Source organism: Naegleria lovaniensis (genome assembly GCF_003324165.1).
Source record: "Naegleria lovaniensis strain ATCC 30569 chromosome Unknown tig023, whole genome shotgun sequence".
NCBI lineage: Eukaryota > Heterolobosea > Eutetramitea > Acrasida > Naegleriidae > Naegleria > Naegleria lovaniensis.
The window spans coordinates 609,106-636,951 of record NW_025407845.1 but is presented as its reverse complement, the minus strand read 5'-3'; the positions used below and the strand labels follow the sequence as shown (position 1 = coordinate 636,951).

At 36.8% G+C, this 27,846-nt stretch overlaps 9 protein-coding genes across 9 annotated transcripts; 4 read left to right on the top strand and 5 right to left on the bottom strand.

The window, feature by feature from the left end:
- Nucleotides 1-5,961: 5,961 nt before the first annotated feature.
- C9374_005338 (uncharacterized protein) lies at nt 5,962-6,348 on the top strand (the record flags this gene model as incomplete). The annotated part of the gene is made up of 1 exon (XM_044695077.1): nt 5,962-6,348. One exon carries the CDS (start codon nt 5,962-5,964, stop codon nt 6,346-6,348), a length of 387 nt encoding a protein of 128 aa, XP_044548437.1.
- A 362-nt stretch (nt 6,349-6,710) lies between these two features.
- On the bottom strand, nt 6,711-7,784 carry C9374_005337 (uncharacterized protein; the record flags this gene model as incomplete). Its single annotated transcript, XM_044695076.1, has 1 exon — nt 6,711-7,784. The coding sequence occupies one exon, from the start codon at nt 7,782-7,784 to the stop codon at nt 6,711-6,713; it is 1,074 nt and encodes a 357-aa protein (XP_044548436.1).
- Nucleotides 7,785-8,208: 424 nt separating this feature from the next.
- On the bottom strand, nt 8,209-9,303 carry C9374_005336 (uncharacterized protein; the record flags this gene model as incomplete). Its single annotated transcript, XM_044695075.1, has 1 exon — nt 8,209-9,303. One exon carries the CDS (start codon nt 9,301-9,303, stop codon nt 8,209-8,211), a length of 1,095 nt encoding a protein of 364 aa, XP_044548435.1.
- A 2,146-nt stretch (nt 9,304-11,449) lies between these two features.
- C9374_005335 (uncharacterized protein) lies at nt 11,450-18,183 on the top strand (the record flags this gene model as incomplete). The annotated part of the gene is made up of 3 exons (XM_044695074.1): nt 11,450-17,302; nt 17,366-17,414; nt 17,531-18,183. The coding sequence occupies 3 exons, from the start codon at nt 11,450-11,452 to the stop codon at nt 18,181-18,183; spliced, it is 6,555 nt and encodes a 2,184-aa protein (XP_044548434.1).
- A 217-nt stretch (nt 18,184-18,400) lies between these two features.
- Nucleotides 18,401-19,627, bottom strand: C9374_005334 (uncharacterized protein; the record flags this gene model as incomplete). The annotated part of the gene is made up of 1 exon (XM_044695073.1): nt 18,401-19,627. One exon carries the CDS (start codon nt 19,625-19,627, stop codon nt 18,401-18,403), a length of 1,227 nt encoding a protein of 408 aa, XP_044548433.1.
- An 800-nt stretch (nt 19,628-20,427) lies between these two features.
- Nucleotides 20,428-21,369, bottom strand: C9374_005333 (uncharacterized protein; the record flags this gene model as incomplete). Its single annotated transcript, XM_044695072.1, has 1 exon — nt 20,428-21,369. The coding sequence occupies one exon, from the start codon at nt 21,367-21,369 to the stop codon at nt 20,428-20,430; it is 942 nt and encodes a 313-aa protein (XP_044548432.1).
- Nucleotides 21,370-22,153: 784 nt separating this feature from the next.
- Nucleotides 22,154-23,410, top strand: C9374_005332 (uncharacterized protein; the record flags this gene model as incomplete). The annotated part of the gene is made up of 1 exon (XM_044695071.1): nt 22,154-23,410. The coding sequence occupies one exon, from the start codon at nt 22,154-22,156 to the stop codon at nt 23,408-23,410; it is 1,257 nt and encodes a 418-aa protein (XP_044548431.1).
- Nucleotides 23,411-23,717: 307 nt separating this feature from the next.
- C9374_005331 (uncharacterized protein) lies at nt 23,718-24,995 on the top strand (the record flags this gene model as incomplete). Its single annotated transcript, XM_044695070.1, has 1 exon — nt 23,718-24,995. One exon carries the CDS (start codon nt 23,718-23,720, stop codon nt 24,993-24,995), a length of 1,278 nt encoding a protein of 425 aa, XP_044548430.1.
- Nucleotides 24,996-25,031: 36 nt separating this feature from the next.
- On the bottom strand, nt 25,032-27,684 carry C9374_005330 (uncharacterized protein; the record flags this gene model as incomplete). Its single annotated transcript, XM_044695069.1, has 3 exons — nt 25,032-26,114; nt 26,262-26,385; nt 26,459-27,684. The coding sequence occupies 3 exons, from the start codon at nt 27,682-27,684 to the stop codon at nt 25,032-25,034; spliced, it is 2,433 nt and encodes an 810-aa protein (XP_044548429.1).
- Between the last annotated feature and the right edge of the window lie 162 nt (nt 27,685-27,846).

The following is a 27,846-nucleotide window of genomic DNA, read 5'->3' as shown; positions in this document are numbered from 1 at the left end:
AAGAGTAAACCCAAACCCAAACCCAAACCCAAACCCAAACCCAAACCCAAACCCAAACCCAAACCCAAACCCAAAGAGTAAACCCAAAGAGTAAACCCAAAGAGTAAACCCAAAGAGTAAACCCAAAGAGTAAACCCAAAGAGTAAACCCAAAGAGTAAACCCAAAGAGTAAACCCAAAGAGTAAACCCAAAGAGTAAACCCAAAGAGTAAACCCAAAGAGTAAACCCAAAGAGTAAACCCAAAGAGTAAACCCAAAGAGTAAACCCAAAGAGTAAACCCAAAGAGTAGAATTTTTATCAAACCCATGTAAAGAGACTAAGACCATATTTTTCCAAACACTCCAAAGTTAACATTTATCAATTATCTCATCAAGTATCTATATACATTCAATAATACTTCATAGATATGTTGTCATATATATGATAAACATGATTTACCAATTTTATAAAGAGTAGTGAACATCATCACAACATACAAATAAAATGTAACAATTTTTTCAAAGTTTCATATCACACCATGCACACAACAATACACAACACTTCAAAATGATAGGACTCACACTATGACATGATTACTTCATGATCATGAAAGAATATTTAATATACAAGACAAAGATATCATCCACCACAACATCAAACTTTATTGTAATGATTGAAACGTTGCTCAACACATACAACTGATGGATCAACACAATCACTATCAAGTGATCACACCATCATGACAAGCATGTTTATCAACTTGAATGAACATTCAAACAACCATGTTTCATCTCATCACTCTTCATGAACAACTTTGAACGCTCAGCTGTTGAGTGATAGCAACGAACATGATACACGTATCCAATACGGTTGAAGGACACATCTACGATCACTACAAATGATTTCAATCATGATTCCGTCATCACAACACCAAACAACACTGATCAGTCACAACAAGATTTTTTTGGATAAATTCTAAATGGGGAAGTATAGGGTCAGTAAATCCAGACAAAATTCAAAATCAAGATGACATGAACATTGACGCATACCAACCACATACACCATACATTTCACATGCACTGATCATGAAAATCACTGAATTAACTCTTTATTATCAACGTAGCCATCATGAATCAACACAGGCTCTCCACGAAAAAGTGTCAAACATGACCTGACAGAATCCTTCCATCACACAATGAATCACAACACTCCACAAAATCAATATTAACACAATGGAACAAGATCAACACATGGGTGATTGTAACTATTCAAGAAAAAATCCATATATCACGCTGTAATACACTTCATGACAAAATCTTCTCAGGTGCTCAACAACAATACATTCTAGACATGAACCAACACAATAATTGATATCAATATGACATTCACCATCCCATCTACCATAAAAAACTATCTGCATCACTCTCTTGACAATTCTTCAAAAAATAATTAATGATCATTTTCATCACTTCTCAGGTGTCTCATAACAACATCAACTCAAATAAATAAATATCATAAATTTCAAAATAACAATATCCTAGTGTGTATAATCAAATAAAGTCACTGTGATATTCTTGAAATTATTAAGTATCGTAATATCATGTGAAAAAGAAAAATGAACTGAAAGAGTGAAACACCACTTCCACAACTTGTTGAATCAGTGAGTAAAAACAATATGAATGTATCACACTCATCATGACGAACATGTTCATATGTATTCTTCATGACATACTCACTCTCGGAAGGACATGGTGTCACATCACTACGACATTCATCATGATACTCCACTAATAATGATCATATCCATCATCAATTGTCATATAAATGTTCTTCACAATGTATTATACAACATTACAATCATCCGTTTATCGAAAAACTGAATCAGTCAATTGTTATAAAATGATCATTCAATGATACAACAAGACATACCAACAACAATTCAGTATGATCACTTTCAACCATTCATAATCACATGAAACACTTCTACAATGATAATCATAACGTGTCATGATGATAGAATGAATGACATGAACAAGAGAGGAGAGTTGTACCCTTCCTCAAGAAATGATGTTTTCCGAGAAAAGCGAAGTGCTCCCATTCAATGAAACAATCATGTCAATGAATAAAACTGATGATTTGTTGTTTGAATGATCAGAACATCCATCCATATCAATTTCATGAAGTTCTGTGAAGTACTTGTCTCGATCGTACTTTTCACCTCTACCATAGAGCCACCATCGCACTTCACATCACACCAAATCATGAAATGACCATCACTTTGAACTGAATCAACGATCAATTCTATGGTTTCTGATCACTGTAACAACATTCCGATCATCAGATTCATTCCATGATCATCACATCCAACGGAGCAGTTCACTACAATTCTAACCGCTACTATTTGATGATTATCATTTCCATGTGTATTCATACACACAAAATATTCCTGATGAATGTTGATCATGATGTACACATTTGATGTGATCAATATAAATATGACATGATGATGAATGGAAACATGACCCGATGTTGATGATGATCCTGTCAAAAATGCAGGGAGTTTTGGCTTCATTTTTTTTTAATTTTTTTTTGAAAAATTTTCATGTCATTTTTGAACTCGATGAAACTCCTTCAAACTTGATTTTCTCGAAAACTGCCCTAAACCTGATCGAATGCTCTATCATGACCCCCATTATTTTCATGAGATCTACAAAAAAGGTGTCGCTTAAATTCTATCAAAAATTTGACACCTGTCACCATTTGTTGAACTATTCAACCAACTTAGCTCACTATCCAATGATGTCGCTAGCACGAATGTTCTACTCTTCAAAATCTATCGAATGATGTGCTTGAATCAAGCTCAACATCAAAGATGACGAAAACCCCGACCATGCACGAAAGGTCTACTTTAAGCGAATACAGTTCAATAACTACCCATAATTAATGGATGAAAGTCATATCAACACATAGATATACCTCCATCCCCGACGATTTCATAAAAATTAAAAATCCCATGATTAAGCATGTCGAAAAATTAAGATTACAAGTCAAGGCGGTCACCTATCCAAACCCTTTCAATCATGATTCCGTCATCACAACATCAAACAACACTGATCAATCACAACAACATTTTTTTGGAAAAATTCTAAATGCGGAAGTATAGGGTCAGTAAATCCAGACAAAATTCAAAATCAACATGACATGAACATTGACGCATATCAACCACATACACCATACATTTCACATGCACTGATCATGAAAATCACTGAATTAATTCTTTATTTTCAATGTAGCCATCATGAATCAACACAGAATCTCCATGAAAAAGTGTCAAACGTGACATGAGTGAATCCTTCCATCACACAATGAATCACAACACTCCACAACATCAATAATAACACAATAGAACAAGATCAACACATGAATGATTGCTACAACTCAAGGAAAGAACCATGTCTCACATTGTAATCCACTTCATGACGAAATCTTCTCAGGTGCTCAACAATAAACATTCTAGACATAAACAAATACAACAATTAATATCAATGTGTTGTACACCATCTCATCTACCATAAAAAACTATCTGCATCACTCTCCTGACAACTCTTCAAAAATTAATTAATAATCATTTTCCACACATCTCATGTGCCTCATAACAAAATCAATTCATATAGATAAATTCCACAAATTTCAAAATAACAATATCACACTATATACTATCATATAAAGTCACTGTGATATTCTTAAAATTATTCAGCATCGTAATATCACGTGAAAAAGAAAAATGAATTGAAAGAGTGAGACACCATTTCCATAAATTGATGATTCAGTGAGTACAACCAACATGGATGTGTCATACTCATCATGACGAACATGTTGATATATAGTGTTCATGACACACTCACTCTCGGAAGGACATGGTGTCACACCACCACAACATTCATCATGATACTCCACCAATAATGATCATAACCATCATCAATTGTCATAGAAATACTCTACACAATATATTATACAACATAGAAATCACTGGTTTATCGAAAAACTGAATCAGTCAATCTCCAAAGAAACAAAAGATTCGTATCGGATTATTTCTTCTTCCGTTGAGAAATAATGAGTTCCGAAAATTGAAATGACTTCAAATCAATGAAATAATCATGGATGGAAACTCAAATGATGATCATGTTGTCATTATGTCAAAGATCATTCATGATGGATACATCATATGAGAGCTGTTATCCAGTTACAAATAGACTGTTTGATCAATTCCGAAGAATGATAATGTCATTTGAATGAGTGTAGTTGTTGTTGTATTTTTTTGATGTGCTTTATGATAAATGACAGAGGGAAAAACACCTGTGAGCGTCTTCAACAACGATCAACACAGTTGGTGCAACCAGTTGTCCCTAGGCTTCTTCACTTCAATAAATACGTTGCAGCTGCCTGACAGCACTTTGCAAGTGAATGAAACAGTCTACATCCGTAACCACCATTTCAGTTGTTTTTGAGTGCTGTTGTTGAGGTGGATGATGTATCGTTTGAAGATGATGCTGGTTTAGCGTTGCGATTTCTCTTTTTCCGAGCCACGAATATTGTGTGTTTTCGTAATTTTACAATCAATTGTGATATCCTGACGGCCATCACAATAATTTATTGCAATAGAAACGTAATGATGATATTCCAAATAGCAATATGTATTGTTATCGTCTCTCCGAGCCGATATCAATAAATTTATTCAATAAATGATGCGCTTGCGTTGGCCATCTTGCCTCTAAATCAAGTCTAATGATATTTTTAGATTGTCCAAAACCTAAACATTTTTTCAAGTTGATATTTCTCGATAACTACTTCACAGATGTAAAAGATAACAATTCCAAGACATAGAGGACATCGATCCCCTAAACATTGTGGAGAAAGAAGTTTCAATCTGTAATACTTCATCTTATACATCAACAAACAAGAGTGGCTGTAAAACCAAACCCTTTATTTGAGAGTGGTTCACAGCAACAATACTTTGGAGATCAATCATGGAAGCTGTTCAAGGCCAACATATCAAGAAAAGGACTCTTCAATCAACGTTAACGGTATCCAATTTCGAGGGAATACCGACTTTTGCTCGTCCATGTTTAAATTATGACCAACTTCAAGAGTAACATATCACCTACTTGGACGCACAAAATATTTAACTATTTTCACATTCAACTCGAACGAAACAGCAGCGCCTTACTTCCTTATATCTTAATTGATGGAAATATTCAAGTTTTGATCATTCAACGATAATTTTAGAGGATAGTCAACCACCACAGGACCTGATTTTTTAGTACAAAAATAGGGGTTATCTCGATATCCACTATAACAACAAGAAATCTTTCGCTTAATACCTCCTTCCTCTCTGCGTGGGACTAATTGATATTAAAAACAAATTATATATTGTTATATTGAATCTTTCTAAAAATCCTACTGAGAGGAATCCAAACCCTGTGCTTGTACTTGTATTAATAGCATCTTTGGATGTAGTAGTATTGTTCACTGCTCCCGAAATTCTACCTTACCAATGTTCTTGAAACACATGCAAGATCTGGCAAAACTTTATTCATAACTGGTTTAACCTAAACCCAAAAGTGACTTGCGGCAATGTAGACCACAATTGTTGCGTTCAACACTGAATGTTTGAACAATAAATCTAAGAATTACTTGTCACTTCGGTATTATATAATCACTGATTCAAAGGAGTTAAGAAAACCGTTTTGGCCAACGATGTCCATCCACAGAACCACCTCCGAGCAAGAAAGAATTGGTAGAAAATGTGTTGAGCAAAACAGAAAAATCGAAAAAGACGCCATGTAAGTGTGAAAATTCCAAATTTAGAAGGACGGTCTGCTCGTTCAACAGACACAATTTGGATCAGAAAAGAAGAAGCTTGTTCAGAAATTCAAGGAAGTGTCTGGGTTAGAGGAGTCTTTAACAACGCTTGCGAATGAAATGGATCGTTCATCCAACCATTCTTCTCTTGAAACATCTTCATCCAATGAAGCATGTTCATCCACCACTGTGGAGAACGGAGTAAGTTCATCCACGACTGCTGAGAATGAAGTAAGTTCATCTATTACTGCGGAATCAAAGGAAAAAGCTGAAGACCCCGTTGAGAAATTGCTTAAACAATTATACACCTCCTTCTCAATCTCAAACGAAGACAATTATTTTGTGAGAACAAAGAAAGTGAGATTGAAACTCACCTCAGAACAAAAGAAGGTCTTTGAAAGATTTTTCTTCAATTCTAACCATGCGTATAATGAAGCGTGTCTCCTCCATTTCATGTTAGAGCAAAATAAGGGAAAAACACTCCTTACCACCACAGACGATTATTAATAAGGCTTTTTTGACGTTGGTAACAAACAAAATCAGGAGAGATGCGATTTTATAATTTCCATAGATTGTATTGACTTGTTGGCAAGAAATTCTGAATCATACGCATTTTCTGTCTACTTCAATCAGGGCTAGATGTGACTTATTCTATAAGAAATGAGAAATTGTCTGCTTTATGTAGAGGAGGTTTTTTGGAATCGTGGGATCAGCTAAAAAATTCTGATTTTGCAAAACGAGTTTGAGGTAGCTAACTTTTTGTATTGAATCAGAATTGTACATGAAGATGCAACAAAATGTGAATAGTTTCCAAAAAGCATATATTTATAATCATTCTCACATTATAGTGTTATGAATATAACTCCACTTTAAATAAGGGCAGTGGATGGGACTTGATTAATTCCACAAACTCCCTTTCCTTTCAAGAGACGGAAATATCCCTTCTCTCCCCAAGAAGTGGACCATGAGTTTTTCACAATCCAATATTGTTCAATTTTACCATTGGCTGCCTTTTCTTCACCATAACCAACAATCAAGACACCATGATTCAATTCCTCTGGATCACATCTCGATGGATTAAGAATTCCCTTTCGATAGTATTGAAGATAATCAGCATTGATTGCAACTGCAATTGGACCGTTGTTTGCCAACCAAGCAGACATTTCATCTTCATGAGTGGAAACAAAGGTCCAGTTGGAAATTTTCACAACTGCATTCGAAACATTGAATCGACATCTTCCATTAACAGCTTCATAAGGGTAAGAATCCTCAGTGACCAAACCACCGGTCTTGATAATGAATTCGAAACTACTCCACATTAATCCACCATTGCAACCACTGTTGCATGTCTTTTCACCTTCCCACACGACGCAATTGTGGTCACAGTCCACCAATTGTTGTTCTGACAAACTAACGAGTTTTCCTGTTTTGGCAGCATACATTCCTTCAATGTTACCTGTGGTGGAGAATGTCCAACAACTTCCACAAGATCCTTGATCCTTCACTGGAGTTACAGCTTGGTGTTCTCTCCAATCGAAGGCCTTTGGAGCTTCCTGTAATTGTTTAATGGTCACCTTGGCGGTTGCTGGAGAGGGTTGTTTCTTTCCAATCAGAATTTCTCTTGCTTCCCGAGGCGTTTTAGTCTTCATCAAGAACATACTCTTGAATTCTTCTGGAGTGAGATCTGAAAATCTGGTAATTCCCAAATTCTCTCGACCAGTAATGTAATTCTCAAATCTTGCCTTTTCAACGTTGGCTTTGAAGATTTGGTATCGTCTTTCGTGGATTTCTGAGGTACCATATAATTTAACATGTTGTCTGCTGAATTGGGTGAAGAGTCGTTGCATTTCTGATTCGGGGAGCAAGGTAAATGGTTCCTTTGCTTGAATTGAGAGGGTCAAAATAGTCACAAGCAACAGTGTGAAGAGTAGTTTGTTCAACATGGTTGTGTGTGAATAGTGTGTAGATTTGTTTTTTTTGATAGGATATACCCATGCAAGAGATATTTGTGTTGCTTTTGCTTGAATCGGAAGGTAAGTGACTCCGGCTCCGAGATACGTTTCCGTTCCGGTTGTTTAAAAATAACTTTTGTTGCTCCGTACGGAGGAGAAAACCTGTAATTGGAAACCGCCTAAGGCTGAATTCATCCATTTAAGTATGAACAACCCTTACAAGCTTGCATTCGGTTGACCTTCGATGAACGGTTGCTGTAAATCGTTAAGAATTGCAAACATTGTTTAGATTCAATCGGGTATGTAAAGTATTGAATTTTAAAACGTGTTGATGCTGTACTTATCAATGCAGATGACATTATTTGGATTTGCATGTACTCACAATTTGGTGTTTTATGGTTGCTTTTTACAACAGCTATTGATCGGATATAAGGGGACCACTACATACTGATTTCAAATTCTCTTTCTGTTCCTTAGATCTCTGTTGGATCATGCTAGTCTTTGTCATCTTTTCTTTAGGAACATGCTGTAGTAGATTGGCAGGTACGCTGACCTCACGTCGCTGAAATTCCTCTGCAAAATACACTTTCCAATCCAAAGACTTTAGATATGCAACTCTTGCAGGTGCCTTTTGTTCATGTTGATCAATAATCTCGCTAAGACGATTGGCAATGTCAACAAACTCTGGTTGTTGCTCACCTACAGTCACAATTGCATGCAAAAAGAGACCGCGAGCATATTCGCTAACTGCCTGCAACAAATTCGAATAATTGTAATATGGATATTTGTCAGTAGCATCATTAAAAGCCCTCACAAGTGCGTCATAATACGCTCCAGTAAAAACTTCTGATATTGCATGTTCTTCATCTTCGACCTCAGAAAGTTTATAATCAGCATCCGCATTACGAAGATAGCCATGCATTCCTAATGAAATACCAAATTGTTCTGCAAGCTTTGCAGCAAAGTTTTCTGACGAGTGAAGGTTACCATCGGTGGAATTAATCAAAGCGTTGGCCATTGCATCATCTGCAAACACAAAGCTTAGTGCAGATATATCTCCAAATGCTTCATGAAGGCCACGTGTTTGTGTCTTTTTCGACTGCATAAATGTGGGACGCAAACGATCGAGTGAATAGTGACCAGTTTCATGAGCAACAATATCAGGTGTACGACAAGTATAAATCGATTCTCCTTTCTCGCTTTTGAAATAACCAAACTTGAGTTGACATCCAGTACGAAGACGTTGGTAGTAAGCGTTTCTGTCTACCATACCATGTGGACTAATTTCGAGAACACCATGTGGCAACTTGTCCCAATACTCAGCCGCCACTCTCAACTGCTGATCATTAGGAAATGTATTTTTCAATGACTCGAGTGTATCTCTCCACATATTAGCAGTCAATTTGGCTACTGTGAAAGTGTGTAACATATCAAATTCATTAGAAAAAAGTTCTAAACCACCAATCTTTGCAATTTCAACTTTTTCTCTATTTGGTCCGAGTGTAGTCATCTCTTTGTCTTTGGGCCATCATTGATTGTTTGAGGGACACGACACTTTTCAACCTTAGCAAGAATAGTTGGATTGTCCTTGGAAACACAAATATCTTGAGGGTAAAATTGCAAAAGTGTACCTTTGTTGTTAGGCATTCTGGCTTAATCGTTGTTGAATTTTAAATTGTTGATTTTGAAAACCTTTGATTTCATAACATTTAAATGTTTTCCACCCAATGTTCAAATATAGAACAATTCCTTAATGGTTCAAAAATCATGGTAATTCATCCTTTTTGATGTTTCGATTTTTCCTCCAAAAAAAGATACTTTTTGTTATTGAAAAATAATTTAACCTGTGTTTGGAAAGTTCGTTTCTTCTAAAATCAGAATTGACTCTATTCATGAAAAACACATGATCCACCCGTTGTATTACAACAATCGATGCTTATTCTGGGTCAAGGATCTCAGTTCCTATATTGATACAACAAGCCGACTTGTTGTATCACAATATACTGACTTTTGAAACACTCAAAAATACTTTCTTTGTAATCATCATGATGTGGCTACATATTCATGCTCGGAATCAACATTGTAGCCGGTCAAATTTTCAACTGTTTTGCCAGGTCAAAATTTAAGGTCAAAAATTTGACCGGCAAGTTTCAGATGAAACACGATTTCGGGAATAAGGGCTTCCGATGATCTCTTCCAAACACTACATTACGGTACAGATGGGTTGATTATTTTTGTGATCATCAAACCAAAGAGGAGGAAAGAATATGGCTTCGCTTTGTTCTTGGGCGAAAACATTAAGGCTCTCGATGATGTAACATAATTGTATCTTATCGTCTACAACCAATACACCGCCACAGCTTAAGAAGTTTGAAATTTATATCAATATATTGATAAATGTGTTGTGGTTATAGAAAATACCACGAATATGATGACCCTTGTTACCCATCTCTCTCCGTCGAAATACCGGAATGAATAGATGAGATTACTCAATGATAATGATGTTGATATTATAAGGACAACAATTATATCAAGTTGTAGCAGAGTCTGTGAAGTACGAGCCAAGATTTTACGTGGCCTTAATTGGCTTAGGAAAAATACAGGATACTAAAGAGTAACAACGATGATGGACTTTTCCTTCGAATCACACCACGAAATTTGGTGCACACATTACCGAGGTTGATGAGCACGTATGGAAGCATTTTCAGATTTCGATCCTGTTTCCTTCATATTCGGAGCAGCCAAGAACAAATTTCTATCCAAACCGCTTCATCCCAATAAGAAGAAGATCAACGCGACCGAAACCATGATAAGGAACTTTCAAAGAGCCCATCCTAACAGCACAGCTTGCAATATGGTTCTCTAGTATTCATCGAGTTCGGACTAGATCGGGTTACTGTTAATGGAGAAATTTCTTGGTTTGAAAGCTTCGCAAAAACTCAGTGAAGAATTGAGGAATTTTAGTGCAATAAAGATGGAGGTAACAGTTCCAATCAGACAGCATTGCTGATGAGTTGCCGATGATCCATAATCCAAAGATGAAGCGAAAATAATTTACTGATGATGATGAAGTTTTTTTCAACGCCCACTGTTTGCCGCTGTTTTTTGCGAAGGCACGTTGATTAAGGCACATCATACCATTAAGGAAAATCGATTTGGCCCTTGCTGTCCGTTTGTATACATTTGACCAAATATATTCCCGGTCAAAATTTTTAACCTTCCTGAACCTGGACTTTCCAGGTCAAAAATTTGACCAGCTACAAACATTTCCAACTCCGAGCATGATTATGGAGCTCCTTTTCAATCATTGTCATCCAAACTATTTTGAAGAATTGAGAGTAGTGTGTTTCAACAATAACAATGGAATTTATGATGAAACAGTTAATTGTTCAGTCCCAGTCTTGTTTTCAGAGGGTCAAATAATTTTTTTACCAAGAAATTCAGTTTCGCCCCTCGGACGCTATTCTCAGTGTGACGATAACGAAACCCACACTGGGATTACTAATGACAGACCAAATACAATCACAGATTGAAAAAGAAGCAGTGCTCCGTGCAACACTCCTTTGACAAAGTCATCTCACACATCCACAATTTTTGGGAAGCACCTTCGATTTTCATTCTCACAACCGAAAAAATTGTTGAACCTTCCCACAAGAATGACACAAAGCAACCACCACCAACCACACATCACGCGGCCGACGCGTCATAGAATCACAAGAACACCCATAACAAATACTCTTCTACTTCTTTTCCTTGTTGTGGGATTTGTGTTGTGGTGTGAAAGAGTCAAGGCCGATCCATCACTTGAAGTTTCATTTGTACCATCCACAACGTATGTGAATGACACTTCAGGAAAGCCAAAACTCTCTGTGAAAGTGAATAATTGGCTGATGCCTTTAACAGCGGCCTTTGAATATCAAATATATTACCAAGACGACTATGCGAAAATTCCAATGACAGATAAAATCAAAACACCCTCTCTGAATGTCATTCCATTTACAACGAGATTTGAAATTGTGTTACCAGTATTCACTGCGGTCGCCAATTACACTGCCAGAGTCGATGTAAAAACGTTGAATTCTTTTCCCGTTGCAAATACTATAAATCCATGGTCCGTCAACAAAATGATCATCCAATCATATAATGAATTTACATCCTTTGATACGTTAAGCAAATTATCATTGACAGATTTGGAACAAGCTTCTACAAATTCCTTATTATATGCATTGAGTTCGCACAAACAAAAACTATTGGACTCACTCACGATGGCTCTTTGTGCCATGAATCCCAATACTTCAACATTGCATGATACCAAGTCATTGGTCAATTCATTTAAATCTGTTTCTTCATTTAAAGAAGAATTATCACAAATGAGCGTTGGAGGAATTACCGATTCCATTAGTGATTATTCAAAAATTATGGTTTCTCTTTCGAAGAATCAATCTTCCAATTCTGAAGTTCAATCGATAAGTAATATGGTTGACACAGTCAAGGATGTATTGGGTATTATTTCAAATTGCATGACTGCATTGAGATCTTATACAAATAACAAGTATAGCTCAGTAATTGAAAATATGATTTCAGTGACAGCATTGACAGCTAACACGACAGACAGTCATATATTGAACAATGAAGCTTTTGAGGTAGTGATATTGCCAGATTTGACAAACCAAACAAGCAACCCATTCCTGACTCTCAATGGAAGCATCATTATTTTCACTCCCAACTCATTAATTTCTGAGACTGCGAAATCGGGAAAGAAACTCTCTTTGGGAAGTGTCAAATATTTGTATAGCTCAAAGATTGTACCCAGCCAAACTGTACAATTAGAATTCAATTCTACCACAACAACTATTATAACAGATACTTTACAGGACTTGTCAAATACCATTCAAATCATTTCACAAAACATCACACTGAACTCCACTCTAACTAATAACTCATCTATGCCATTGATTCGAGTTTCCATAGCCCCAATCATTTCAGTAGAATATTTACAAAATGGATTGATTACAGCTCTCACAGATTTGCCTCAACCCATTCAAATACTTTTTCCCACTCTCAACACGTCAATGATTTCTCGAATTGAGCAATTTACGAAATCATCTAACCTCAAATATAATTTTATATGCATGTATTGGAATGAAACAGTGAACGCTTGGAAATCAAATGGATGTGTAACACTCCAGCTATCAACCTATTACATTAGATGTGAATGCGACCACACAACCAAATTCACTTCATTTATTGAATTTTCACAAGATACACGCTCAACCTTCTCCTCTGACCCACAATTAATTGCACAAATTATCATCTCGTCCATATTTATCATTTGCATTCTGATCATCCTTGTAGGATTGGTCATCATGTCAAATGTCAAAGCTTTCACCAAACAACCTATTAAGAGTCGATGGATATTCCCATACCTTTCACTGATTGCTCTACTCATTGAAAATGCCTTTTCCAATATTGTTTCAGAATCGATCACGCTCAGCATTAATAATGGAGCTTCCATTAGTTACGACGCTGTCAATATTTTCAGAGATGTGTCTGCATTGGTTGTGGTTACTTTGATTTCTTTGGCAATTTGGAATTTCGTGTTAAACCACATTAGATACATTTTGTTTAGATACATGTATGAAATTATGAGCATGCTCAATGAGAGACAACTTTCCTTAAAACAATTATCACCAATTGTGAAATTCATTTCCAACAAGAAGTTTATGATTCTTTCCAACTGTGTCATCAGCTTATGTGTGATTGGCTATTTTGTAATTTTTGTTTCTCTGGCAAGAACAAGTGTCATTACATCGACCACTTTTTCATGGATTATGAGTGTATCCTTCTTTGTATTTGTCATGGTTATGACCACATGCTTAATTGGAATTTATTTGTTTGATATTTATATGGAGGTCAAGTACAAACAAATATCGAATGAAATGAAAAATGTGGGCAAGTTCATCATGTCAAGTGACCACGGTAACAACAACAAAACTCAACAACAATCAGGCTCATCAAAATTGGAGCATTTCGTACAAGGTGTGACAAAATCATTCCCTAAAACGGGTGCAAAAGGCGTTCAAGTGAATTGGAAATTTTACTCAAATTCATCGTTCCTTCGAAGAATGCAACATTTCTTTTTAACCAATGACAGATTATTTTTCAGATTAGAAGCTGTTATATTTTTCGTTTCCATTGCACTCTTCATTATTGCTTATGGTTTAGGATTTTCCGTTCTTGCCGAGACTAATTCAACAACGAGCACAGATACTTCAACCTCGTCTTCACCATTTACCAACGATAACCTCACTCTCAAACTTGCATTTAATTTAGTTTTTCAAACATTATTTGAAGCAGGATTTATCATTGCCTTTGGTGGATTGGTATTTATTGGATCGTTCATTAAGAATTCCAAGAATTTATCAGCAAGAAACAAATCTTCGACCACCGATTCCGTAGTAGAGAGCGAACAGGATGCTGTAACAAAACTTTTGAAGAATCCAAGCACTAAAAAAGTTTTTGAGCAATTTTGCAAATTGGAATTCTCATTGGAGAATGTGATCATGTGGACCAAGGTTGAGAATTTTAGAGAGTTATTGAAAAGCACAGACAGTAGCCACGATTTATTTAAAAAGATTTGTGAAGAAATAGAAGAATGGAATGAGAGTCACTTTTCATCCAGTTCTCGATTTGAGATTAATTTTTCTTCACAAGCAAGAGAAAAGTTTGAAAAAGTTAGAAAAGAATTGACAGCTCACAAAAACAATCATGCATCAACTCTCTCAGATGAATTACTGAAACAAGTTTCTGACTTTGCCCATAGTGTAAACTTGGAGCTTATTTTAAACATCAACGATACCTATTCGAGATTTATTCTCACTCCTGAATACAAGGCTCTCTCAAGTATCGCCGTTCACTTGAACTACCGAGCTCATGATTCTACTATTTTTGAAAACAGAAAAACTAGAAGACTTCTTCTCAACTTGAATACTATGGCTGCAAAAAAGGCCATCAATTTAGGCGCTATTGAACAGGCCAGAACCTTTGTCAATATTGCACGCGAGTTGTTACTCTGTGAAAACACTAATATTTGGGAAGAAGACTCTTTCTTATACAATATTGCTTTTGATTTACTGATTGCACAAGGAAATTGCGAATACTCTTCAAACATTGACTCTGCCATTTCAATTTTCAACTCTGCCATTGAAAGATCAAAAACGAAGCATCACCTTTATCAAGCATGCTATCATGCTCAAATGGCATACGTGTCACTAGGGCAGTTTGAAAAGGTTTTTGAAATACTTCAGAGCCATATTTTTCCATCGAAGGACGAACTAAAATTTCTAACATTTCAAACCGATGTTGAACAACTGAAATTATTTATGAAAACTAAGATGGATTACTTGAAAAACACTTTGTTGAATCGCTTTACATCTAAACAAGATATTATGAACTTGCCTGATCTGAATGATTTGGAAAAGATCAATTTCATTAACATTCTAGCCATGAGTAGTCCAGGTGTCTATTGCATGCAAAGCGCCAACAGCAACTATATTTACATGATCATCATTCTTGTTTGCAGTGAAATCATTCTTCAGCACGGGCTTTGTGAATATGCACCTTTTGTTCTTTGTGCATTAGGTTGGTTTTGGTGCACATTTGAATTATATCCACACATGCATATTTTCGTGGAAGGAGGAGTAGAACTTGCAAGAACCAAATACAAGAATCAGAAACATTTGGCTGCATGTTTGTTATTACGACTTTTGAGCTTTTTTATTCTTCCTGTGAATTCGTTGGAAGTATGGAATATGGCTGAAGAGGCTTTTTTAGTGACCATGAAAAGCAATAACAAAGATATAGGAGTATTTACCATTGGACAATATACATATCATCATTTTTTTGATGCGAATGGCGATATGAAAACCGCTATTAGTTTAAGCAACAAAGTCATAGAAACATTGAAGCATATGGGAAATTTTGGTCTAGCAGATACAGCCCTTGCGCAGTTAGAAATGAAACAAGTGTTGTGTGGTGAACATGAACGCTTTGAACCTCCCTACTTGACAGATGTTTTCAGTCAGCCCTTTTACAGTTACTATCACTTCATGTTCAAGGGTATTTCATTGTACTTTCAACGAAGCGTTGAAGAGGCATTTCAATGCTTTGAGAAGACATACGAATTAAGATATAATACAGCTGGATTGAACAATGAATGGCTCAATGCGTTGTTTAATGGGCTAACTGCTTGTGAATATGAAACTTATTTGCTGAAAAGTGCAACAGCTCCCTCACTAGTTGATAGATGTGACAAGCTAATAGAGTATTCATTGCAAACCATTGAAAAGGTTTCACACACAAATCCATTGATATTTCAATGTTGGCATCAATTACTGTTAGCTGAACGTTTACTCGTTGATTTTCGACGATTTGGAACGAAAAACACAGCTACAATTATTTCCACCTATAACAGATGTCTCAAGCTAGCAATTCAAGAACGGAATTTACTCATTCAAAAATTAGCTTATTGGAAAATTGGTGTCCTGTACCATGAGCTTGAAATGGACGATAGTGTGAGCGGACGATATTTCTCTCATGCTTATGCTCAATTTAATGAAATGGGAATTATTATATTTGCTGACTACTTGTGGACGAATTATAGACAACAAATTGAAGCATACGAGAAGAGTCTCTACGAGAATCAGTTAGAATTGTCTAAACAACCATCTAGCAACATCTCGTCACAAGATAGTTTTATTGATCTATCAAAACCACACTGCTTGCTGTCACCTTATAACAAGAGCGTAATTGAAGAAAATAGTGATCTAGATCTGAAAGAAATATTTACTTCGATTTTACCTTTAATTAGGGAACATACTGAAGCCAAGCGGTGCTGCTTGATGTTAAAAAGAAATTCTATTCTGTATTTAGATGCAGAATTAACTACAAACAAACAGGACAGTATTGATGTAGAGAATACAAATATTTCACCAATAATGACCATCTACGAAGGAAGAGCAATAGACTCAACACTGGAATTGCCAATACCTGTAACAATGGCTTACAGAACTTTACGAACTAAAACAGAACAACTCTATCCAAAGGAAGACAAAACTGAACCTTATTTTGAAAAGAACCAGAAAACAATTTTCTCTGCTTTATGCGTTCCCGTAATAAGAGAACGTAGTTCAATTGGATGCATTTATTTAGAAAATAGCGAAAATGCAAGTGGTTTCTCTGTGGAAAACGTGACTATGGCCAATCTAATCATCTCTGTCAGCATTGATAACGCAACAATTTTCAGTTCCATTAACAACTCTTTTACTCGCTTCTTGCCGTCTGAATTTTTAAAGATGATAGGAAAAACACACGTTACCAAAGTACAACCAGGTGATGCTGTGACAAAAGAAATGACCATTCTTTTTGCAGATATATTTGGATTCACAGAAATAATTGAACAGTTGCTACCGAAAGAAGGATTTCATTTTGTCAACAGATTATTATTGGAGGTAAGCATGAATTTGATTTGAACATTGTAACTTAATGGGTATCTTACTTTAAACATCTAACAGTTAGCTCCACCAGTTTCAAAACACGAAGGATTTATCTATAGATATCTAGGTTTGTAGACATTTTATCGAACAAGCTTGAATATTGACAATTTTAACAACATTTATGGTGATTAACTCGATAACCCTTGATTTTTATATTGAAACATGAAACATTACTTTCTAAAGGTGATGCAATCATGGCCTTATTTCCTGATCCCAATTCAGCCGTCATGGCTGCTCTAGAAATAATTTCAAATCTCGAAAAATTCAACAAGAATAATATTTGCAATATCAAAATTGGAGTTGGAATTTCCAATGGCACAGTCAACATTGGAACAGTCGGATATGAAGATCGAATAGATGCTACAATCATTTCTGATACAACATACATTGCTGCAGCTTGTGAATCTCTTACACGAGTGTTTAACACTCAAATTATTGTCACCGAAAGTGTGATCCCATTCATTTCATCCACTGCAACAAATGATCATGTACACTTGACCCTTCTTGGACAATTTATTTTACCTCATCATAATTCCAAAGCAAGAAATTTGTATGACGTCAAAAAAAAGAGTTCCAAGACAGAGGAGTCTTGGTTGAAAGAGCGTTCTGAACTCACCCAAGTTTTGGACTTGTTTCGAGAGAGGAATTTTCGAGAATGTTTTTCAGCAGCAACGCAACTCATTAAGCAGAGTCAAAACAAGTGTATGGTTTCCATATGCCGAAAGTACATGGAAGCATGTGAACGGTATGCTGATCATCAACTACCTGAAGATTGGTGTGGCGAAATTCGTTTAGGTAGAGAGGGAGAAATAAAACCTTACCCCTTCTCGGTTTAAACTCAGGGTTGTCCTACCAAATATCTCCTTTCTCAAAGATTCAAAGGTCCTAAGATAAGTCAGGGTTGCAATGCAAATCACCTTTAAAGGCCTTCTTGCTGGTCTAAATATGATTCCATCAAAGAAGAGTCTGGTCTAAAGCAAGGTTCCATCAAAGAAGAGTCTTGTTGCATTTATTTAATGAAGTAACTTGGATGCCACAACCACTATCTATGATTTACATGCATGCCATTAATGCAATCTGAACAATCACAGCCATAATCACCCACATGTTGACAGTGCTCGAGTTCACACTGTATCCAGTATTCGCTTTTTTCGAATTTCCAACAGCTCTACTACTTGCTGCAGCTGGAGGAGTGGAAGTCGCAGCTGAGATTTTATCAAAAGTGTACGAACAAGAGCTGCCAAATCGAAGTGTTGAAGTGGTGAAATTCAAGGCGGCACTACCGTAAGGGCAAGCAAAATAGTCCTCGGATAGAATTCCTGAATATTGGGGAGAGTACAATGTGTAGTCTAATTGTGAGTTGGTGCATTGACCTGCTGCAGTTGATGCTTTGATTTTGATTGAGTTATTATCAATACGGGTGATAACAACATTGGGAGTTGGACAACAACATTTTGCTTGATCACATTCACTTTTGATTTTGTATGTACCTATCCACGAAGATGCGTAATCTTTGGCTGGTACAACCTTGGTAAAGTTTGCACTGAAACCTATCAAGTTATCTTTTTTGGCAACAAATCTGAAGTTGCCAACAGGACCTAAAGGAAAAACTCCATTGAAGGATGCTGTACCACCGCTCAAAGATGAACTAGTGCCAGCGTTGAATGCAATGTATTCGTTCTTGTTGTTGGCATCAACACCTTCGATTGAGAAGGCAACAGTTCCATTAGCACTTGTCATTAAACTTCCTCCATAAAACATCCCTACAAGAACGTCGTATGAACCAGACTTCTCAACAGCAGATACTCTCAATTCTGTGGTGATATCTGTACATTCAGCATTCTCAAAGAACTCTATAGGACATGCAAAGAGTTGATTATTACACTTGACACTGAGATAAAATTGAGAAATATATTGGAATGTGTTTGCGAGTTCTCTATTCAAGCATGTGATACTATCCTCAGAAACTTGTGTAAAGGTATTGCTGTTGACATCTTTAACAATGGTGTTAAAGAGACTTCCGTCAGTGCTTTTAACAATTACAGTATATTTGGAAACATATTTACCAGAAGGACAAACAGCACTACGGTAGGGTCCAGAAATGAGTTTCGTTTGACCGGCTGGGACACTATCACTCACAGGGGTAAGAACGCTAGTGCAAACATCTTGAGTGGAGCGAACTGAGAATTCTTCACTTGCAAATGAGAAGGAAGCAGTGGTTAGAGACAAAAGGACGAGAATAACAACAGAGAGGAAACAACGAGGTTGGAGTTGGGACATGTTAGTTGTTGCCTTGTGTTGAACGTGATTATTTTTTTGTGTGCGTTTGTTAACAGAAAGGTGTCAAGTTTAAACAAATGACGAGATGCGTCAGGAATTCTGTTCGCGTCAACAGTCGACTGGCGACCAATCGCCTTCAAGTTACTTTGGAGCAACGTTAAATTGGGTTGACAAGGATGTACGAAAATTTTTTTAAACAACAAACCTACGAAGCCAACCAGGATTACAATGAAAGTTTTGAGTATAAATACAATGGTAGTTGTGCTTAACCCAAGTTTAAAAACTACATAAACAATGAGGAGCAGTAATCAACCATTATTCGATATCTTTCAGAAATATACACTCCTCGTGTAGCATGGGCTTGAAACTGGAAGTGTGTACCTCGAAATACCATTCACGACTTCTGTGAAATACCCATTCACCTTCAATTCCCTTGATTGCTACAAGAACTTTGACACCTTCAAAAGATACCCTGTGCAGTTAATAGTAATATCATCTTTATTGAAACAAGCATGCAAACAAAAGAAACTGAGTCCCAAGCAAATAGTCTTTGAAAATCATTTGTTTGAGGCAAAGAATTCAAAATCCAGAAACGTTAAAAAGACCAAATATTTGTGTAAAATAAGGTAATAATATAAATATGTCAAAATGAATCTACTATTGGATAAATAGAGAGTGTGTGTGAATAATAGTGAAGTTGATGTGTTCATGAAAAAATTATTGCTGACTTAAAATTTAGTCCGATACTGATATACTATTATCCACACGAAAAATGATGACACTCAAGATGACATCACTTCTTACTTGTGAGAAACAGGCAACAACAATTGGAATTGGTCATACAAAACCAAGACAAGAGCAGATCCAACAGTTCTGACTGCATTGGCACCTGCACCCTTGAACATGGCCTTCATACCCTCTTCCCTGAGAATCTTTCCGAAACAATCGACAGTTCCTTTGTAAATCCATTGATCTTTTGGCTTCTCCGATTGCATCATGAGACGTCTTCTAACAGTATCGAAAGGATACGATGCATAACCGGCAGCAATCGAAACTGCTTGAGCGAGAGCAAACTTGGTAATAACACCCATAAAACCTGCATCACCATGATATGGATTCTTCTCTCTCAAAGTATCATACAAACCGAAATAGACACCTCTGTATGGAATGATACCAGCAACGGAAACACCAAAACCATTGTATAGACCCATGAAACCGCTTGGTCCTCTAGCAGTCTTGACCAAACAATCCCACAATCCCTTGAAATCTCTATGATTACCAACATCGGAAGCAAGACGAGTACGAGCATAATCCAATGGATAAACAATACACAATGAACCAGCACCTGCCAAACCACCTGCTGCCATCTGTACCAAGAAGAATTTAAAGAAGTCGGTCTTTGATGAATAATCAGGGAAGAGCTTCTTTATCGAATCCTTGAAAGCAAAGTTGAAGGCTTGTGTTGGGAAATATCTGATCACGTTTGTACCGTTTCCTCTCCAGAAAGCAATCAATCCTTCATTCTTTGCAACACGGATGAAGCAATCAATGATGCCTGTATATCTTGGTACTTGTCCGCTACGGATCATGGGATTGGCATCTTGTGTTTGAATCAATAACTTTACACGTTCAATAGGTGCTGTTACTGTTTTATCGATGGCTCCAGCAAGACCTCCCAAGAGAAAATCTCTAGCGAAAGCCTTTCCAGTGTGTTCCTTTGATGATGATGATCCGTGAGACATTTTTTTTTAAAATTTTATGAAAGATTAAATTGTAATGGATTGTGATCTTTTGCAACGGATGACGAGAATGACAACAATTCAATGTGGAGACCAGATCAAAACCATGATGAAATTATTATTGATTAAATTCTTTGAAAATTAACTAATTGAGAATCCTTCTTTCTCGGAATTCTTTGGAAATTTAATAGGAGTTGTCATCCGCATCACGTTGCAAAAACGACTGCATAAAAAGAGAATGGAAGTGTTGGCACGACAATCTTCGATCACCTCAACAAGTATCATGTCTCACTTTAGAAACTGCAATGGTAAATCTCAGAGCATCGGTTAAGCATACTCGAGCTTGGATAATAAGTTCACAAACTCTAAAGAAATGGTGCCAAATTAGGTTGAAGAAGTTTTCAACGAAGTGCCATCCAACAATGTGTCATCAAGAATGGAAGGAGAAGGTGCCAGCATGTCGTTACATGTATCAGGATTGTCTTGAGGTTGAGTTGATTCCTTCTTTGTACTAAACAAAATAGCAATGAATGACATCACGTTGCGACAACTGGTCGGGGTCAAACACCAAATTTCATTCATACAAAATGCAAAATCACGCCAGCTTGTCTTAAATTTGTCACATCATATGGTTTACAACAAGCCATTTTTATGAGGACCAATAAGCAATGAGATGAATTCCCAACTCTTTTGACAAATGAAGGATTGTCATTTCACCTTCAAATCACTCCAGGCAAACGGTGTATGGTTAAAACAAGACAAAAAAAAACAAATCAAACACACAATCATGCAACAACAACAACAGCAACCACCCATGCAGCCTTCCATGCAACCACCCATTCAACCTCAACCATCCATGATGATGTATCAACAACAGCAACCACCCATGTCCTATCCACAAATGATGATGACTGGCCAACCTCAATACCAATACCAACAACAACCACAACCAACCATGCAACCACCACAACAACAACCCAACTTGGGACCACAACAGACTTATCCAAATTATGGAAATCAACCCATGCAACAACCTCAACTATATTCTCAATATCCTCCTCAACAACAACAACAACAGTATGGAAATCAACCCATGCAACAATATCCATATCAGTATCCTCCAATGATGAATTATCCTCAACAAGAACAACAACAATCCATGAAACAATTACCTCCATTGCCCATGAAACAACAACAACAACAGCCCATGCAACCAATAATGACCTCCACGACGACCACAGTCAGCACTTCTTTCCCAGTTCAAGGTGGAAATCCAATCATCATGATGGATTCTCCTCAACCCAATGGCAACCTTCAAACTCTACAACATTGTGCCACTAAATGGTTTGAAAAACGTAAGGAAGTACTTACCAAGCTTGCTGAATTGACCGATCAACTCAATAAGAGATCTCGCTCCACGACCAAAGCCAAAGTAGGAGGAACCGTGTCAAACATTGTAGGAGCTTCCTTAATTGTTGGTGGATTAATTACAGCTCCATTGACTTTGGGCGGAAGTTTGGTGGCCACCGGAGCCGGAGCTGCCTTAGTCGGAGGCGGAACTGCAGCCACGGTCGGAGCAGCTGTCTCGGAATGGAAGCATGCCAAGAAATCAGCCAAGGCCATTCAAGAAGCTTTGGAGCAAGACACGAAACATGCCAATGAACTCATTGCTCTCGCCTATGATTTTCGCAATTCGGATCCAACCATCGATCAACAAAGTTTGACCTTCATGAGTCCCACAACCTCCGCCAGCTCAACTGTAACCGTGTTGCAACTCGTTCAAGCGTTAGTCAATCAAAAGCAAATCAGTTTCCAACAGACTGGAAAATTAACTCATGGTCATGCTGGTGCTGCAAGTTTGGCAAGTTTGGTAGTGAAAGGTGTCGTTCCCATTGTGAGTGTTCCTATTGACTTTTGTTTGTTGGTGAAGGAATCTAAAAAGTTGCATGGTAAGGAACCATCCAAGTTGGCCACTCAAGTTGCTCCAATTATTGAGAATTTGAAATATCAGACAAAGATGGCCACAGGAATTTCCTCTCTTTAAAGCCGTCAGTCTGTGCCCTAAAGTGATTTCAATAAATATATATATATATTATCCTATTGAACTGGTAACAACTGAATGAATTTAAAAATTCGCTATTCGAATAACTTTCACGTTCGTTGAGAATTCATAAAAATAAACTCTCAAAATTATTAAAAAAACATCCAACTTGCTCTTTTCAATTCTTCAACCACAAGATCCGATCATGAATAATCATAATCACGTGACTCCAAATTCCACATACAACGACCATTGGTTCCATATCCATGATCACAATCTTCTCCATTCATCCACACGGACACCAACAATAATGGAAGATCATCCACTCACGTCGACCTCACAACCAACACACGAAACCATTCCTTCTTCAGATCTCTTTGAACTCGAATACGAAATGATTTACAACAATGTTCATTATTTGAGTGATCCTCTCATTCTCACTCATATCGTTTCATTACTCATGGAGTCCTTGAAAGAGAAATTTCTAGAAGAACAAATTGCATCATTCTCTCAGCCCTCTACCACAACAAACTCGTCCGATAATGAAAAAGAGTCCTCTCGAATCATTGCTCATGAAATTCTCAAATTTCGTCTTGTGTGTAAATCATGGAAGAAAGTTATAGATACGTCCTTCATGCCCACTCTTGTAATTCCTCATTTGAAAAAGTGTTTACACGATCAGGAGCAATCGGTCACTGATGGAACTGCTTTTACATGTTTTAGAATTCCAGCTGCATTGTTATTTGTGTTTGCTTTTGGTGCTGGTCACATTGGAGATCATGTTTTAGAGTCTTATTGGAATACCAATAAGAAGGAATTGGGAAAAGTGGTGGCTCGAGCTTCGTTTTTATTGTCCATCTATACATTTAGGACAACCATGATGTTTTTGCAAGGAAATCCAGTGGTGCTGCCAGCTGTCGTTGCAGGTGTGATTGTGGATCAAGCCATTGAGCAAATTTTGAAATATAGAAACAAGTCAAAGCTTGCCAATAAGCAGCATTCTCTCGCAGAGTTGGAAGAGAATATGAAGTACGCCAATTCTTGTATTCAAAATTGTGAAATTGTGAAAACAATGTCCGATCGAAATTCTTCCAAAAACAAACATTCCTGTTTCTATGTCATTCGAGTGACCTTGAAAATGAATGAAAACGAATTGAAGTACAAATTGTACAAAAAGTACACCGACTTCAGAAAATTATATGATTTAATGTGTCAATGTGTGAAACAAGCTCATTTACTCGAAGAAGATGATCAAACACCTTTATATTTCCCAGAAAAACAATGGATTGAAAGCTTTTTGAATTGGAGACCTGAAGAAGTCATTGAACAACGAAAGAAGGTCTTTTCTAAAATGTTGAATTTACTCGTGAATCAATCAGCAGTATATGACAGCTGTGAAATTATGAAATTCTTCTCTCCAGATCACAAGATGGAAGACAATGAAACATTGGAGGATGAACAGTCCAATGAAGACAAGCTTAATAAGGAAGAAACAAGTAGTCCTCTCATCCACGACGATGAACATGATGACATTGAGGACTATGAATGGAGACTTTTGAAAAAAGCCGATTCTCAACTCGAACAATGATTTCCAAAGTTTGTTACATAAAATCCATGAACTTTGTTATTGCTTGGATTTCATAAATTTCACTAAATTATTGAAAGCATCCTCACTTCTCACATATTCTCTTGTCTTGTTGGTCATTAATTCAAATGCCTCAGTTGCTGTTGTATCGAGTGGAATGTCTTGATCAAGAGTTGGATTAAATCTAAAATAAGTAATGTTCTTGTCTGTCGTTTCTGAAACAATGTCCATGACTCTTCTATGAATGGCCTCACTCGACATGCTCAATTCGAAAATATCCAACAAGGTGTTCACATTAGATGAGATCAGTTCAGTATTTTCTGACTTGCTATTATTCGATGAGGAGGACGAGAATGAGAACCATCCTCCCTTATTGGTATTGGTCTTGGTAATTTTTCCAGTTCCTAAACTCACAATGCAAAAATTCTTATGATTGGGAAAGAGTTTCTTCATCTCACTCACTGCAAGCTCTGTTGGATTATTATTACTCACTCCGCCATCGATAAAGTGACACGAGCCAATTTTCTTTTTTTCAAAATACACGGGTGCTGCCGTACTTGCTCTCAACGCACTGGCAACGGTCACGTTTTTACCATTCCATGTGCCTTTGTATCTTGCGGGATGATTGTCTTTTTGGAAAGGACAAGGATAGGTTCTAAAAATGTAGCTAATGGCTTCATCTGTTGTGGCTCTTGATGGAATTTCTGTTGTGGATTCCATGCAAGACAATGCATTATCTTCTGTTGCTACAGCACTGTAGAGACTATCCGTGCTCATGGAACGACCATTATTGGCCAAACTCGATGATTTGCTTACAGTTTCAGTCGCTTCTTTGCAATCGTCTTTTTCATGCATGCTCGATTTGGGAACTAGAGTACTCACAAAGAAGGCCTTTGGAGAAGTGACATGTAAATCATTGAGGGTGAGAATGTCATTGCCATCAAAAGTTGGACGTCCAACTTGATTCAAAATTAATGATTCTAATTTACTGGCTTCATAAAAGAAACCAGAACTCACGACCTTGTAGAATTTTGTCACGGCCTCGTTTAACAGTTGTTTGGAGCTGAAAATCTTTGTTGCAAATTCTAAATAAAGTGAAAGAATAGTCTCTGCATCGAAACCCTGTGGTTGTGAATACAATGAAGTGTTCATCGAGAATGTATCGAGAAATGATAAGGCAATGAACAATGATTGAGGATCATGTCACGAGGAATGATTGATGAATTAAATAATTGGCCAAAATATGGTATTATCATGAAAAAAACATACCGCTTGAATCGAGCGAGCACACAGAGCTCCTGTTGAAGTTCCACACACCAAATGGAACATGTCTTTCAATTTTCTTCCTGTTCTCTTTTCTAACTCTGCCAAAATTATGGCCAAAATAATTCCTCTATGGGCACAGAACGATTTACCACATTCATCAAATTTAACACATGTGGAAGAGTTAAATGTCAATTACTTACCGTGTACCTCCTCCATCGAGTGCCAAGACGCAAATAGTTTCATCCGTGTCAGGTAGTGACGGTGTTGATGAAGAAGAAGAGGTATAGTCACTCTTATCCAATTGAAAATTGGACATTGATTTGCCAAAAGTCTTCTCCAAAGAAACAAATGGATTGTCATCCCTTGATACATAATGATTTCTGAGAGTTGGGTCCATAAGTGAAACACTTGAACAAACTTTGAAGGTTCTGTCCAACGATTTCATGATTGACCATTCAAATGGAAAATCGCAAGAATAACTATTATTGTAACGCAATAAATTAGTAACCATTTCTAGAAAATGCACATGACTAGCAGAGGTAATGAGTTGATCTTTTTCAATATAAGGATTTTCCAATCGACCAATTTTTTCATAACCATGATACTTTTTCCAATGAGTCTCCATTTCTTTCAGCAACAGACAACAACTTCCCAACTTGAAAGAAACACCCAATGCTGTACACACATTTCTAATAAATTGAATGGGTGACTTGTCATAGAGATCGTACTGATAATGTGTATTGTATTGCACAATGACCGTGGCAATTTTCTTTAAATTCGAGGCATTCACTTTTAACATGGTTGGTTGAGATCGTGGTGTCACATTTCTACTCACAATCGATGCTCTCAAAATGGATGGGTCAATTTGAGAAAGATCAATCATGTCCACAATTCCAAATTCAGTCCATCTCATGATATAATTTCCAAACTTAATTCCCAATGCTAACATTCCATGATATGGAATTGTAAATTGAGCAGAATTATCAATACTACCACTGCTATTATTACCATTTAGAACATATTTTGAAAGTGATGAATAATAGAGCCAATAATCAACATCAATTACCACGACAGAGAGCGCATCTTGATGCATGACACATTCTTGTTGTTGAGTAGTCTTTTCTGAATTTGCAGATTTATCAGTGAATGGCAAGAATTTTGAAAATTTGGCCATCGTGGATTGTGAAGTTCCCAACAGCTTTTGAAACGTATTGGCCATGAGTTGATCAACATTTCCATAACACATGGCAAGAGTTTTGATCATTAAATTGGTACTATTATTGTTGGAATTGTTGTTGGAATTATTACTCGTAGTTTGATTTGTATCCTCGCTACCCATCAAGCCTAAAAAGCTCAAAGCCTTCGGAGATAGTTTTCGGAGGAGTAAATTTGTTGCATCGGAATTTTGCGAATTTTGTGAGGCCATTTTGTTGATTCGAAATTCAAAAAATCAACTCGATGATCATAAAAATAATAACGTTTCCAATATGAAAATTCAAAATAAACAAAACCACAGAGTAACGTGTTGCTGGAATATTTTTTTTTGATTTTTTTGTCTTCTTGCTGTCAAACTTCTTGATTTGGCATT